General features: G+C 44.5%; 1 protein-coding gene across 1 annotated transcript in view; it reads right to left on the bottom strand.

Annotated features, from left to right (window-relative positions):
- Positions 1-15958, bottom strand: part of HUNK (hormonally up-regulated Neu-associated kinase) — a 103413-nt gene that overhangs the window by 83676 nt on the left and 3779 nt on the right. Inside the window, exon 3 of the mRNA XM_006908267.2 lies at positions 15769-15958. Within this exon, the coding sequence (XP_006908329.2) occupies positions 15769-15958 (190 nt within the window). The remainder of the gene's footprint in view (positions 1-15768) is intronic.

Below are 15958 nucleotides of genomic sequence, written 5' to 3'. Positions count from 1 at the left end.
ACAGCTAGCAAATGGCTTTAGATTAAGAAATAAATTTTTTAAAAGGGATGTTAGAAAAATGAGTTTTCCATCAGTGTAGAGGGAATAATTTGGAAGTGGGAGAAGGCATCAGCTACTTTCTTTATTCCCCTTCCCTACCCCTGGGCCTCAGATGACCTTCTCGTCTGTACAAAGAGATCTTAGACATGCTGTCTTCAAAATTTGACATTTAATACTTTGAACTCCAAAATTAGCTCTAATTCAAGAAGCAGCCCTGTCCCAAAGGCAACAGGAAACAATCAATATTCTATTCTCACATCATAGGATGCCTGGCAGCCAAATGTAGCTGAGAAGGTATAAGAATAAAGGAGCCTTTGGGAAGATGGGAGGGGCACTATGACAAGTGGAAACACAGAACTTTGGCCAGTAACGATCCGAGACGAAATTCTCAACCCAATCCTAGAACCTAAAGAGATCTTAGATCACTTCGAAAATAATGGGACTTCTAGCAAAGGGCCAGTTAACAAATGCATAAGGAATCATAACCCCTAAGGAAAGAAAAATGTTTTGTTGCATGTTGAGAAAAGTATTGGCTATCAACCCAAAATATAGGGAATTAAGTTGTCCAATAAATTTTTCCACACCATACCAGTCTGGTAACTAGTGGGGAATCATCTATTGATTTACTCTTTCTTCCACTGTTAAAATAATTTTCTACCGTTAAAGGATGCTCAGTGCCAAGAAGATGACAAGAAGATGAAGCCAATAAGGATTCGATGATACCTTCCTAGCACTATGTCAACAATCCAAGAAATGGAAAGGAACCCAGTAATATCTAGAGAAAGCAGAAAGTAAATACCAGGAGGCAGAGAAGCCAGCAATAGTGAGAAGCCCTAGACAGAGGAATAGTCTCTAGGAGCCACAGAAGCTGCTGGAAGCTGCTGGCAGAGGCAGAGAGGAGGGAAATGGAATTTGAAGAACGCAGACATCTAGACCCCCTGGGGTGTCCTGAGTGGCCTTCCAGCCCTTAGGGGATGTTGACTACACAAGTCAGAAGTACAACCATAAGCGTCTTCCTCACCTCCCCTTTATCCGTAAAATAAAACTCCACCATCCATGATAAACTGAGTGGCTATCTGTTTCTTGCTATCTGGAAGAGCCTAATTAACATACTTTTAAGGGTTAAATATAAATACAAGAGCCGAATAGAAGAGAATTTATTACCAAATGCTATTTGTTCACTAACATAATATTAAATATATTTTCAGGCTATGTGCTTTATACATATATACACAAACATGTATGAATATATGTATATTTATATTATATATTTTTAATACGCGCATATATATTTAATCAAATTCCCATTGAATTCCCATAAGGTATTATTATCATCATTTCACAGATACAGAAACTGAAGTTTAAAGCATTTGAATACCCTGCAGATGATCAAACAGCTACTAAGTAGCAGAAAGGAGATAGGAATCCAAGCCTGTGCTTTAAGTACATGACACCATTAGGTTAAATCATTATGTAACAAGTTAGAAAATGCAGTCGAAAATCCTTACCAAACACAAAGATATTCCTGCAGACAACAATGAAATGTTGTCAAGACTCACTGATAATTATAAAGCAAAATCAAAAACAAACTCTATAGTTTACTTAAGTCTAAAAAATAAAACCAAAGAAAAAAAGACTAATTGGTTTGACTAGACAAAATATAAAACTTCTATGTGCCCCTCCAAAAAAAAAAGAGAGAGACAGACAGAAAAATGAATCAAAAGGCAAATGACCAACTGGGAGAAAATATTTGCAACATCACAAAGATAAAAGGCTAATAGTCTCAACAGGTGAAGAGTTTATATAAATCAATAAAACACAAAGGAGAATAATGGAGGAAAATCACTAGTAATAGTCAAAAGAAAAGATATTTGCACACTGAGCAGCATTATTCACGGTAGCCAGGACATGGAAGCAACTGAAGTGTCCTACGATAGATGATTGGCTAAAGAAGCTGTGGTACATAAATACAACGGAATATTACTCAGCCATAAGAAGAGATGAAATACTGCCATTTGCGACATGGGTGGACCTCGAGATAATCATGCTAAGTGAAATAAGCCAGTCAGAAAAAGTTGAAAACCACATGATATCACTTATATGTGGGATATAAACCTAAAAGCAACAAAAGAAGAAACAAATTTTCAATCAAGTACATATATTATGATTAACCCTACCAATTATAAAATCGCGCTTTTAAAAAGTTACTTCTATACACTATTGTGTCATTTGATATCTTTCTGAAGTGCAACTTAAAAAGAAAAAGAGGAAAAAATCAACTATAGCTACACACTGCTTAACAATGAAGACACGTTCTCAGCAATGTGTCATTGTGCAAACATCATAGAGCACACAGAAACCTTAGATGACACGGCCTACTACACACCTAGTCTCCATGCTATAGCCAATTGCTCCTGGGCTACAAACCTATACAGCGTATTACTACACAAAATAACATGAGATTAGATCAAGCACAAGAGAAAATGATGCACTCAAGAGACATGGTAAACACAAGATGTCTGAGGCTGCTGCTGGTCTAACATGACATACTATTTTACAGCAAACTTCATTTTTCATAAGTAGAAAGAGTAGGATAAATAGTATATAATAAATACGTAAACCAGTAACATAGTCGCTTATTATTATTATCCAGTATGACGCGCGATACATATCTGTGCTATACTTTTATATGACTGGCAGAGCAATTGGTTTCATTACACCATCATCGCCATGAACTTGAGTAATGCATTGAGCTATGATGTTAGGACAGCTTCAAGTCACCAGGCGATAGGAAACTTTCAGCTTCATTATAAATTTACGGGACCACTGCGGAATACGTATATGCACATCTGCATCAAATGTTCCAAACGCCTAAATGCTCAGTGATCATTGCTGCTTTGTGTGATCGCAGTGTTAATTTTTATTTTCTTCTTTGTGTTTCTGTTTATTTGCCACAAGAAACCAGGGTTTAAAAAAATTATGTTTAATTAATCAGAGGAAAAAGGGTGATTTTTTTAAGGTATCTAAAACAGAAGGGGAGGAGATAACGAAATGTGATTAGTGGCAGAGTTAATAATGAAAAGTATACATGTAAGTAGCTATGTAAGAAAAAATACATGGCAATTAACAAATATCAGCCCAGAATTTATTTTGATTGATCGACAACTTTAAATATTCTAGAATATACCTGTGACTGAAGTGGTTTAAAGAATTTTGAAACACTAAATACTTGGTCAAAAATACTTAAATTTTTTTTTCAGTATTTATACTTTATACTTCAAAATAAATAATTTAAATAAATAAAATATTTATACTTTAAAATTTTATTTTAAAAATATTTATAGTTGACCCTAAGAAAAATACTTATATGAGATGATGTGTATCTATTTTTAAGTAACTATGACCCTTTGGAACCTAGAAGGCATTATTCTAAGTCTTATCATTGAAAAGGAGCTATTTGTTACTCTACACACTCTCCGGTGCTTTAATTTAATGGCTCTCTATGATCAAAAGCTCTTCTTGGTCCAGGAAAAAGCATCTCAGAGTAATGAATTAGGTGGAAGTACAATAGCCATATAGCACATTCCCTCCAGAGGGAAATTCAAGTTTCATTACGTCAAATTGGCCTTGAAATTGCAACTACTCCTCACAAATGTTAGTTTTTAATAGAATAAAATGTCATCCTGTGGGAATGGCACTTTACAAACCTGGAGATGTGTTTTCAAAACAAGTTTTTTATTCATATTACTAAATGTAAATGCTCAGCTGAGAACTGAGTCATCGTTTCTCTAATTAAATTTTTAACCTGAAATAAAGAATGCGCTGAGAAAGCCCGACTTCTCCATCAGAGCGGCAGTAATTCCAACTAAAAACCAGATTACGTAAGTGATAACACTTATCTTTATCCATTTGGTTCCACTAAGACAGAGCTCCGATAAAATGCTAGAATATTCGGATCCATGATTCCATGGCCAACTTTCCCTAAGATTCCTTTTCACCTGAGCACTTCCTCATTCCATTTGCCTCTGATGATGCCCCTTCTCAGCCCAAAGAGAGCTTGGAAAAGCTGGTCTAGCTCCAGATAGTGTGCATTATAAACATGGCAAAGGCATAGGTGCTCCGTTTTGTTTGTAATTAGTAACCTGTGTTCATTCTTGCAGGAGGGTGGTTTGAAGAGGAGACTCCAGGGGACCGTTGGGTGTGCTACATAAGACATGCACTTGCGGTGTCACCATATGATTCCAAATGCTCTCCCCTCCTAGAGATTTTTCTCTCTCCAGTGCAAAAGAAAGGTACTGAAATTAAGACTGAGTGCTGACCAGAACTACTCAAAATAGCTACCAGTCACGTCCCTGCTGCTCCCTTCGCTAAGAAAATCTGCTACCAAAAGTTATTTGTTTATATTTATATGTAGTATAATATCATGATTTACATGTAATAGTATATATATCCACACACACATACATTTGTGTATATACATATACAGTTAACCCTTCAACAACACGGGCTGGAACTACATGGGTATACTTGTACACAGATTTTTTACAATAAATACGGTAACTGTATTTTCTCTTCCTTATGATTTTCTTAATAACATTTTCTTCTCTGTAGCTAACTTTGTTGCAAGGATACAGTATATGACACATGTAACATACAAACTATGTGTTAAGTGAATATTTACGCTATCGGTAAGGCTTCCGGTCAACAGTGGGCTGTTAGCACAATCAGCCTTCTGCATCTTCGAATTCCCAACCACAGACCAAAATCACTCTTCTGGATCAGCAGTTGGTTGAATCTGTGGCTGTGAAACCTGCAGATATGAAGAGCCAACGGTAGTTAAGTTTTGGGGAGAATCAAAAATTATACGTGGATTTTCGACTGCACGGAGTCAGTGCCCATAATCCTTGAGTTAAGGGGCCAGTCAAGGGTGGAGTGCAAATACATATATACAGTTATGTGTGGATGGTACAGACACAGACACAGACACAGACAGACAGACAGACAGACAGACAGACAGACAGACAGACACACACACACACACACACACACACACAAGGTTCACGCTCCTCAGTTCATAGCGAACTTGTAAAAGCTGGCCGAGCAATACCGCTGACCACACTTAGAGACTGTGAGTGCCCTGTGAACCTAGCATGGTGGAGCAAAGCGGTGGGAGACGCACCGGTCACTGCCCGAGACCACGTGTGGAGAGTTATCGGCCACAAGCACCCCACTTATGCCTGAGGCTTTGGACTGTGGTTTGTTCCTTGCTGATTCATGGCCTGACTCGCTGCTCATTCATATCTTTATTGGAAAACCCTCAGTGAAATTCCAAACACTCTGATGAAATGTTTTCTTGGGCCAATCTGGTTTTACCATTATCTGAGAAGTTTCCCCAAATGGAGGACTTTCCGTGCTAAACTTGAGAGAGTCCTGGATACACCAGGACAGCTGGTCCCCCTAATCTGCAAAATGGGAACAACGGTACCCACCACAAAAGGCCACTGTAAGGAATAAATTATATTATGCAGCAAAGCATCTAGGACAGAGCCAAGCAGATAGTAAGAGAGCTATCAATGTTAATTATCATTATCAGTATTACACCCTCGTGGGCAAAGCAAAGAGCGGCATTCAGTTCTTTCCCATAGGTATTTGAGATTTGGAGGTCGTGAAATCCCTCTTCTGCTCCAGGTAGACAGAGGAATTGCTAGGCGTCTGAGCTTCAGCCCAGCATCTCTACACAGCGATTGTAAGACTTCTCAAGCGCAGCTGCTACATCTTCCCCTTCCTTAGACCCTCAGACCACACTCGGTGCTCAGCGGGCAGCCAGCACTGCTGGCCACTCTCCCGTGTGCTATCACAGAGCTCCGACAAAGAACAGGTAGTGACCAAGAGAGGAGCTTCATGGAACAAGAGTGTCTGAGCAGAGGCAGAAAAACAACCAGACGCCTTACCCAAAGCCAAGGGGTGGGATGGGATGTAAGACAAGAATTCAATAGGGGATAAAAAAAAATGGCAGAAGTAACGCAGGGTGGGAGATGAGAATGAGTCAAATGGCTCAGAGAATGGGCAAAAGAAGCAAGCAGGATTATAAAATGTTTTGGCAGCAATTTGGCTTCAGAGACTGACAAATTTATAAAAAAAAAAATTATAGTCAAAGAGACAGATCCAAACCTCCATATATCTCCATGGGAAACATCCCAAAAATGTATGTTTGCAAATAATAGCATCGCCCATCTGTTGCACTGTTGGTACTTTTTTTTTTTTTTTTTCCAGGAAAGAGCTGAGGGTCCATTAAAAGTCCCATGACATGGCAAAATATTTTTCTGCTTCTGGCTGGTCACCTGTCACCCTGATACCTAGGTGCCTTCCTTAACAAGTCCCTGCAGAAGGCACAGCTGTTCTGGGGCTGGATTTTTCCCAGAGAGCGCCCGAGGGACAACCTGTTCAGTCTCATCGCCCGCACAGGTGCACCCAAGAGCTGCAAGGGGTGAGAGAGACAGCGCTTCCAGAACCGTTCCCTGCCAACTCGGACGCCGTCATCCGGAATCTGTCATCATGTCCAGAGAAGATCAAAGCATCCTATGATCCACTGAAAAGGTGTTTACTGAACATCATCTCTGTTTCAGGTCCTATTCCAGGCACCCGGGAGAGAACAGTGATCCCCTCCTCACACGGCTTACAGTCCAGTGGGGAAACGAACAATAAACACATCAACACGTAAATAAAGACCATGGGGTCAGGTGGTATTATGAGCTGAATTGTGTCCCCCCCACCCACCCAATTCATATGTTTAAGTCTTGCCTTAGACCATTTAGGCTGCTATAACAAAATAGCATAGACTAAGTGGCTTATAAACAACAGAGATTTATTTCTCACAGTTCTGAAGGCAGGAAGTCCAAAATCACGGCAGCGACAGATTTGCTGTCTGGTGAGAGTTCTCTTCCTGGTTCACAGACAGCCACCTTCTTGCTGTGTCCTCACAAGGGGCAAGGGAGCTTTCTGGGGTCTCTTGTATAAGACCACTAATCCTACTCATGAGGTTCTCTGCCCTCATGGCTTAATCACCTCCCAAAGGCCCCACCTCAAGTTGTGGGTTAAGTTTCAACATATAAATTTTGGGGGAACACAAACATTCAGGTACTAGCAAGTTCTAACCTGCAGTACCTCAAAATGTGGCCTTATATGACCTCTATTTGGAGACACGTCCAAATACAACTAATAATGGACTTATAGAAGGAATCAAGGGGAAGCGATGTCATCGGGGTGGGCCTGAATCTAATATGACTGGTGTCCTCATAAAAAAGGAAATACAGATACAGAGACAGACACACATAGAGGGACGATGACAAGAAACACAGGAAGAAGACAGTTTTCTACAAACCAAGGAGAAAGGTCTAGAACGGGCCCTCTCAGCCCTCAGAATGAACCAGCCCTGCTGACACCTTAATCTCAGACTTCCATCCTCCAGAACCATGTGACAATAAATCTCTGCTATTTAAGCCACCAAGTTTGTGGCACTTTGTTACATAGAGCGGCCCTAGAAAACTAATACAGGTAACGAGAGGCACTTGAAGAAAGACGGCACAGGGTGAAGGCACAGAAAGTGACAGCGGACAGGAGCATTGTAGGGAGAATCAACAGAGCAAGGCCCTGCTGACCACTGATTCCAAACCCGTGTCCCCTCTGCCAGGGCCACTGTCCAGACGGCTCCTTGGGTACACAAAATATCCCAGAGGGTCCCCAGGCATATGTTTGCACATGTGCCTATACTTAGTGCACTTTATGTCCAATTCAAGTGGCAACCATTGCTCCTTAAAAGGTTTCCATTTCCCTCAATATTCCACTTTTTCTTTCTTCTCAATCACCCACCATATATTGTCTTTACGTAAACAGATGGGGGGACACAGATTCAGAGTTTTCCTAGCAAGAGTCAAGGTTTTCCAAAGATCCATTTATACTCCAACATGCCCCGTGTCTGCGACACAGGCATGGCAGGGGGCAGAAATTAAGTATCCTTGGATCGTAGTCCAAGGTCATGGTTGTATGTCCAGTCTGCCTAGGCTGAGTATATCCTGCAACTTTAGCCCAATTAGCACAGGTGCTAACAAACCAAGGTGAACCTAATTCTCATCCCAACAATGCACAAAGCTCAATCGGTCGGCAGAGCTAACAGCGGTGGGTAATGTGGGGATAAACAACTCTTTTTAGAATCTGATGAAAGTCATGGACTCTCTCCCCAGAAATAGAATTATTCACATACAATTTACAGAGGTTCATAGACTCTCAAAGCTCATATATGGTCCCTCTCTAGTTAGTGGAACCCAGGGAAATGACCTCTGCAATGGCAAGTATCACCAGGACACAAAGACAGAGAATAAATGGGGAGTGGAGGGAAGATAGAGGAGGTTGGAAAACGTATCACTGACAGAGGGCTGATTCCTTAGTATACAAAGAGTGTCTACGAATCAATAAGAAAAAGGCCAAAAGCCCAAGGGAAAAATAGTGAACGGACATGAACAATTAACAGAAACAATACGTGAATTGTTGTTGGACATATGAAAATAGGCTCAACTCACTTATAAATAAGATAAACTGTAAATACAATAAGATTCCATGTTTAATCTACTAGGTGGGCAAAGATCAAAAAGTTTAAGAGTACCTTGTATGGACAAAGATGTGAAAAGATACTCCCACACCAGGTTCATGTGAGTATAAACTGAGAAAGCCTCTATGGAAAACAAAATTTGGCAATATTTATCAATAGCTGAGACAGTCAGACCCCTTCACCTAAGACAAGGGATTTATCGCTCAGATATAATAGAAACATTTATGAAATGACAAATAGGCACAGATATTTACTGTGGCACGGTTTGGGAATAATAGAAAATTGCATACAACCTAAAAGTCCATTCTTTAATTGTCTTTAATTCTTTAAGTAATGTCCAATGACTTAACCAACAAGGATTGGTTAAGTAAATATGGTACTGCCATACAATGAACACTCTGCAGTAATTAAAAGGAATAAGGCAATCCTGTCGTCGTTTTGGGCAAGGATGTTCAAGACATATTGCTGAGTGAAAAAAGTTAGACATTGAACAGCATGCACAGTGTAAAAATACATCTTTCTGTATCTATACATTTACGCATATGTACACACGCTTGCGTGCACATGGAGTAGCTCAGGGAGGGTACACAGGAAACCAGAAGCTGAGGACACCCCCCGAAGCACAAAGGGAAGAGGCAGAATTACCTCTCACCTCATACCCCCTTGAAACCTTTGAATTTCGGACCATGTGTTTATATTAACTACACCACACTTAACCAAATGGATCTTTAAAATAAACAAAAATGATTAAAAACAAAAAAGAACTCAGTAATTACAATCACCTAGCTAGATAGAACAGAGCTGGCGGAGAGGGAAAGTGGTTTTTAAGAGATGGCTCTGACCCAAACAGACTTTTTGTCCACTCAAATATTCGTCCCCAAATCAAAGAGGAAACACATAGAACACATAAAAGTACCCTAAACCCAACAGAGAGAAGTCCAAGTGAAGAGAAACATGAGGCCAGAACATTTCCTCGACGCCAAGAGTGTTTAGAACATAGATTCGCTGGTCGAATGTAGATTTCAGGTTGAAAAAGACCGCAAACTGAGTCGGCAAGGTCAGGGCGGGGAAGCATCACTTCCTCTGCGGAGCTGGCGAGGACTCAAGTTAACATTCCCTCAGCCCTGGTCCTGCCTCTCTCAGAAAGCTGTGGACACCAAGCCGCACTGCCCAGGTTTCACTTCAGGGCTGAAGAACTTCCTCCCCAGGCTGTCACCGCTGCTGGCTCTCAGCTGTGACCTCGCCCCAGGAACTGCCCTCAGCAAGTGTCCAAGGCCATGCCGCCTGCCCAGGGCAGCCCCCATTCAATGACAGGTCTGCGCAGAAGTATAAAGGCCCAGTCCCCTGGCCCCAAACTGGACGCCTCTGAAGGGCCATCTCAGCTCCAGAGCTCACCATAGCACAGGCAGAAGCTTCAGTTAATACTGCACTGGAGCCAGAGGCCTCTGTGCTCCGCCCCTTCCCTGCCCTCTCTTCGGAAGTACTGGTCCTGAGTCCATTCCCTAAAGCCCCCTTTGTCTCCCGCTCAAAGCCCACTTACCAGGAAATCACTTGCAACACAATTCTAACAATCTAAGAAAAGGTGTTATGGGTCAAATTGTGTCCCACAAAAAGATTCATGTTGAAGTCCTAAGCCCTGGTACCTGTGAATGTCACTTTATTGGAAAGGGGTCTTTGCAGATGTCATCAAGTTAAGATGCCGTCATATTGGGTTAGGGTCAAGCCTAGATCCGATGACAGGTGTCCTCATAAGGAAAGAGAGGGAGATCTGGAGACACAGGCGGCACACAGAGGGAAGAAGGTATGTGACAACAGAGGCGGAGACTGGAGTGTCGCATCTATAAGCCAAGGAACTCCAAGGATGGCGGGGAAGCACAGGAAGCTGGAAGAGGCAGGAAGGATCCTCCCCTAGGGCCTTCAGAGGGAGCATGGCCCTGCTGACACTTTGGTTTTGGACTTCTGGATTTCGGAAATGTGAAAGAATAAGTTTCGGTTGTTTTAAGCCACCGTTTTGTGGTTACCGTTACAGCAGCCCTAACAATAGAGAAAGTCAGAGGGGAAATCGACTCAAGGCATTCCTCGCTTAGTCACTGCGCAGGGTTGCTGCAAGCATCTAATGAGAAAATGCATGGAGGACCTTGAATAAACCACAAAACACGACACCACTGAGCTGGTATTTACAATACAGGAGCAACAACAGCTCTCTCTACCTTGTAAAGGTATCATTATCAGCCTACTCGGGGAGTACTCAGCCCCTATGGTTCATCTTTTTCCACTGGTCATCTTACCAGCCAGCCAGCAGGACCCCAGCAGAGAATGTGAAATTCAGTTCAGGTCCGCACTTGAAAGTGTCCAGACGAAGGGTTTTCACCAGTTTGCTAAAATAAGGCTCAGGGATGATCTATGGGTTTCAATTAGCTAAGAAAGCAAGTCGCTCAGTTACCATGAACAATCAAGACAGAGTGTCTACCTTAAGGTAAATGACACTTCATGCCCAAGCCACCTTCCCACAGAGGACGCCCAGCCTGCCCATCTCCTCGGGCAGGCACAGCTGCCACTCTCCACACCTGCTGGGAGGATGACCGTGGGGGAGGAGGACTTCCACGCTGCACTTAGAACAGCCAGCAGCGTGCAGAACACTGTTCCCGAACTCCGCCTGTGCTGGTGACTCAACACCTGCAGAGAAAATTTCAGGTTGTACTCCTCTCCATGGGTACCATTCAGCCCTGTTGTGCCGACTCAAAGCACCCTTTGAAGTCCGTGGAGCCTGGATATCAATGAACACTAACAGCAGAGCCCTACGTGCCAATTTCCATCGTGCGCAAGTACTTCAAAAAGATGAGGCAAGGCAAAAAGTTCAAAAAGACTGCACCCAACACTGAAGCATGCAATCTCGGAAATTATAGGTACTGCCTTGTCACACACGACACACTGAGCAGGTGCTTGGGCCAAACGCCTCCTTTTTGCCAAGAAATCCCTGCTGAGGATTAATAGGAGTTTCCAGTTCTCTAAGCATTTCTTGTTCCTCAGAGCTATTACCCCTGAATTTCTAGCACTTAAAAAAAAAAAAAAACAAAAAAAACCCCAGGATTTAGCACCTGTTTGTTTCAGAAATACTTGCTAAAAACAGATCTGCCAAAAGGCCACCTTTAAAATTAGTCATATTTCCTGCTCTGCAAAACATAGTAAGTTGTATTTTTAGTAACTCCTTCACTCCAGGTATCTGGCAATCGTGCTCAAGGCATAATTATTGGCAACTTACTAAGCAGGCAATTTTTATTTTTAGCCCAAAAATAGCTCCAATGAAAGTAATAAACAGGCTTATTTTTTTAACCAAAGGTTAGAACGTGCTATTTAAACATCTTAACCAATCATGATATGTACCCAACTTTGTATCTTAGACTTAATCATTGAAGAAGGTGACTGTGGCATCAACTCCTTTCCCCTTTTTGCAGCCTAGGAAACCAGCTCTAGACCTTAGATATACCTATGCTTTTCTCCATGAGCCTTTCAACTATATTTTTATCAATTTTTTTTAATGTACTGATGAGCTAGAGACGATGCATTTCAGAGGTCAATGTCAGGGACAGCAAGCACAATCTCTATGGGTCTTGCAGTCATCATCACTGGTTACTTCTGCTCAGCAACTTTGCTCTTTGTCTGAAAGCCACAGAGAATAGTTCTCAAAATCTGATTTTCTGATCATTTTTCCTCCTCCAGTCATCAAGTTAGGTTTCATCAAAGACAGTCAGCCCTGACTGAGAAGGTACCAATTAAGAGTGTCACATGGCCAAGTGGCTTATTTATTTTTAAAGCCATATTCACAGAGACTGCTTCAACTGAGAGCTAAAGAGGACAAAATTAGGTCTCGCCCAAAGTTGAGCAGTAAAAGGGCCATCTAGATTCAAATGACTTTCAAACAAACAACTTCAGAGGAAAGGCAGGCAAAATACTGTCATGTAGGCTGTGGTGGGAAAAGAAGCCTCTTGATAAGATAAGACCGAAGCCTGAAATGAAAGTCAGAAAAAGTGGTTGTTTGTCATCTGGACTCAGACAGTAATTCCCAGCAAGCCATGGAGGATTTCACCCAAATCTTTTTGGAAATATGCACCAAGTTAAAAGGCAACACGCACACACGCACGCACGCACCAGCAGTACTCTGAATTTTTTGGCATAAATTACCCAAAACAAAGTGCATAGTTTGAGACTGCAACTGGGAATCAGACCAAATGTGGGTACCCCACTTTGTTCCCTTTTTCCATTCCTTCTTCCAGCTTTTTCAAGAACTGATTCCCCACCACTTGCTGCCCTGGATCCTTCCACTTGGGGTGGCACAAAGGCATAAATCTATTTCTTCCTACAGTGCTCATGACTTAACTCCCCTCCCGCTGTGGTCTGTGTCTTTTTAAAAAGGAGAAAAGCGAAGTGCTTTATGCAGAAGGTGTCTGGGGGAGGGGCCTTCCTGGGCCACTCGCATGGCTCCCGGTGGGGGATGCTTCGTTTCCCTTCCTCGAGGTTCTGTCACCTCGAAGTCTCCCCTGGCTTAGCTCACATGAGTATCTCTTCTCCAGGGAAAACCCTCTTAATAGCTCACCTTTTCAAGAGATCACAAGGCTGCAAGCAAGTAGCGTGAGGCTGACTTCACCTTTGTTTTGGCCTTAGTAAGAAAATATCCAGAACATGAGTGGGGATGGGGACTCAGGAGCTCAGCAATCTTTCCCAGGCAGACACACACACACACACACACACACACACACACACACACGCGCGCGCACACACACACACACACACACACACACTCTTTAATCTCTCCATCTGCCAAAACCCAATTCTATTAGTTAAGCACTAAAGGTGCTGGATTTGGGAGATAAAAGCAATGAATGACGCCCATTGTTTCTTTAAAGCTGGCAATTAGGGAACTGAAATCCAGATTTCTCATGATGCTGGAGGCTGGAGAAGAGAACATCAGAAAAACCTCCTCCGACCTCCTCCGACCTCCTCCACCCTAAGAACGACTGTCCTTAACCAGATCCAACCAACTAGTCCATCACAGTAATTTAACCCCAATTAACCATTCTTCCCTTGCTAAGAGGAAGTGAGATTCATTATTTGAAAAAGGTAAGGTGAGAGAAGGCATGAGCAGGTAGGGGAGCAGGGGAGTTCTGCATTTGGACCCCATTTGGGCAGGAGCTCCCACATTCCAGTGTGCCCTGTGGGCCTAGCACAGAGCTCCAGAAACCAAGAGGGGATGAGGGTGGGGTGGGGGAGGGGAACGCGACGCTTACTGAGCTTTGAGTGCGACCTCGCTCAGTTCGGCCAAAGCTAATAGCCTGATGTTATGAAGCAAAAATGCACGGCGGGGCGGGAGTCACGACACCGACCAGAACGGGAAAGTGGAGAGAAGCCAGTAGACGCCTAGCGGCAGGGCAGGCGAGATAAACGTGCTTGTAATGTTGGCCATTATGCTGTCAGCATAAAGCCTCGTCTCTCTTTGCTAAGTTTCAAGAGGAAACATACACAACCAGACTGAGTCCTATATGTTTGGAATGAAAATAAAGCGCTACCACCCGTGCCAACATGAATTAAACAGGGACGGAGAAGGGAGCGCGCCGTAATTAGGAAGCTGCGCCCTGACGGGATGTGGAAGTCGCCGGCCTGCTGAGAACCAACCGGTTAAAATACGCGGACTCTCTCTGGACTAAAATGAGGTCTGGAGTTTTTTGGGCTGTTTTTGTCTTCTTTGAAGTGTTATTCAATCCAGTGAGTTCAGCCTGAACACTCCCTTTTTTGCATAGAAATTCAAGCAAAGGGCACTTTTTAAGCTACTCAAACCCCACATACCCAAAACAAAGGGGCGTCCCACACAGAGCTTCCGTAGGGACCAAGGACAAATAACAAGGGTGATGGAGACCTGCAGTCAAATGCAAGGTGCTCCAAGACACAGTGGGGAACGCGGGAGGGAAACCGAAGCCAGGCGACACTGGGGACAGGAGTCCCAGGTCCCACAGCAAGGTAATCCCGGGAGTTCGGGCTGGGCAGAGAACCCCAGGTCAGCAGGCGGAAGGGACGGTAGGAAGCAGGAAGCATCCCTGCCCCTCCCATACCCCCCGATGTCTCCCTGGGCAACGGGCCACGAACAGGGGAAAAGGGGCTACGTCCCAGCCAATGCTGAGCGATCCCCAGCCTGGGGGAAGCCTAGAGTCTGAGATGACCATGAGCTTGGGGCCGAAGTGGCTCCAACCTTGAGGTAACTCCCAGGCTGGTTCAGCCTCACCGCTTGGGGTGACCCAGTGCCCGGGCCACTCACCCCAAAAGTAAGTCATCATATCTTGGGTTTCTTCGCACAGATCTGAGTTACAACTTAGATGTACCTGGGCCGGGCCTGGCAAAGGTTCACAACTAACTTCTAACTTCTCCCAAGGCTGGAGACAGTGCCCCTCTGGGCCTGGGCTGAGGGGGCCCCGGGTGTCTTCTTTGGCTTTCCCCTCTTCCAGAAATATAAGAAGGCATCTCCCAACCTCTGAAGTCTGGAGTATCAGTGTGTAGTCTGTACCTGCCAGAGCAGGGTCCTTGCTGCAGCTTCCACCCAGGGAAGAATGGAGAGGCGTAGGGAGAGAGAAGAGGGCGAGATGAAAACTCTCCTGCGAGCATTACAAACTTCCGTAGCTGCCCCAGGCCACAGCTAGAGAGGAGTGTCCCTGTCCCCCATCCTTAACATAGGGGCCCACGCACTCCTGCCCGGGTTGCTGCTACTCTGCTCATCTTCCTTCGGTACTAGCCCGGAGAGCCAAGCCCCCCCACCCCCTGCGCTGGTGTCCGCCAGGCGGCGCCCTTCCGAGAGCCAAAGGGCTGCGGGCGACTTCGCGGGTAAACCAGACCCCCCAAGGGGAAACTGACCCCAGAGCACCCCTGGGGAAAGGCCGGTACCCCGGCTGCGACGGCCCGCACAGGCGTTTGGCTCGACCCCTCCTTCAACCCAAGAAGAAAAGCAGGCGGCGTGGGAGGCGCCGGGCCGGGACTACGCAGCGGGACTCCCGGCGCAGTGCTCTCTGCAGGGTCCGCGCAGCCCTCCTGCCTCGATTCCCCAAGCCCGGGGCCAGGGACCCGCGCCCCGGGCGGCTCACCTTCTCTCCGGTCAGCACGTGCAGCCCCTCGCGCACCTTGGCGAAGGAGCCCTCGCCCAGCTTCCTGCTGCCGATGAGGTAGTTGCCCACGCGCTTGTGGTGCTGGAAGTCGCGCAGCCGCTCGCGGGGCACGCCGCTCACCCAGGCCGGCAGGAAACTTCCCTCGCAGGCCGCCGCCGGCCTGGCCGCG

Source organism: Pteropus alecto, unplaced genomic scaffold (assembly GCF_000325575.1).
Source record: "Pteropus alecto unplaced genomic scaffold, ASM32557v1 scaffold81, whole genome shotgun sequence".
Classification (NCBI taxonomy): domain Eukaryota; kingdom Metazoa; phylum Chordata; class Mammalia; order Chiroptera; family Pteropodidae; genus Pteropus; species Pteropus alecto.
This window is presented reverse-complemented; position numbering and strand designations above follow the sequence as displayed.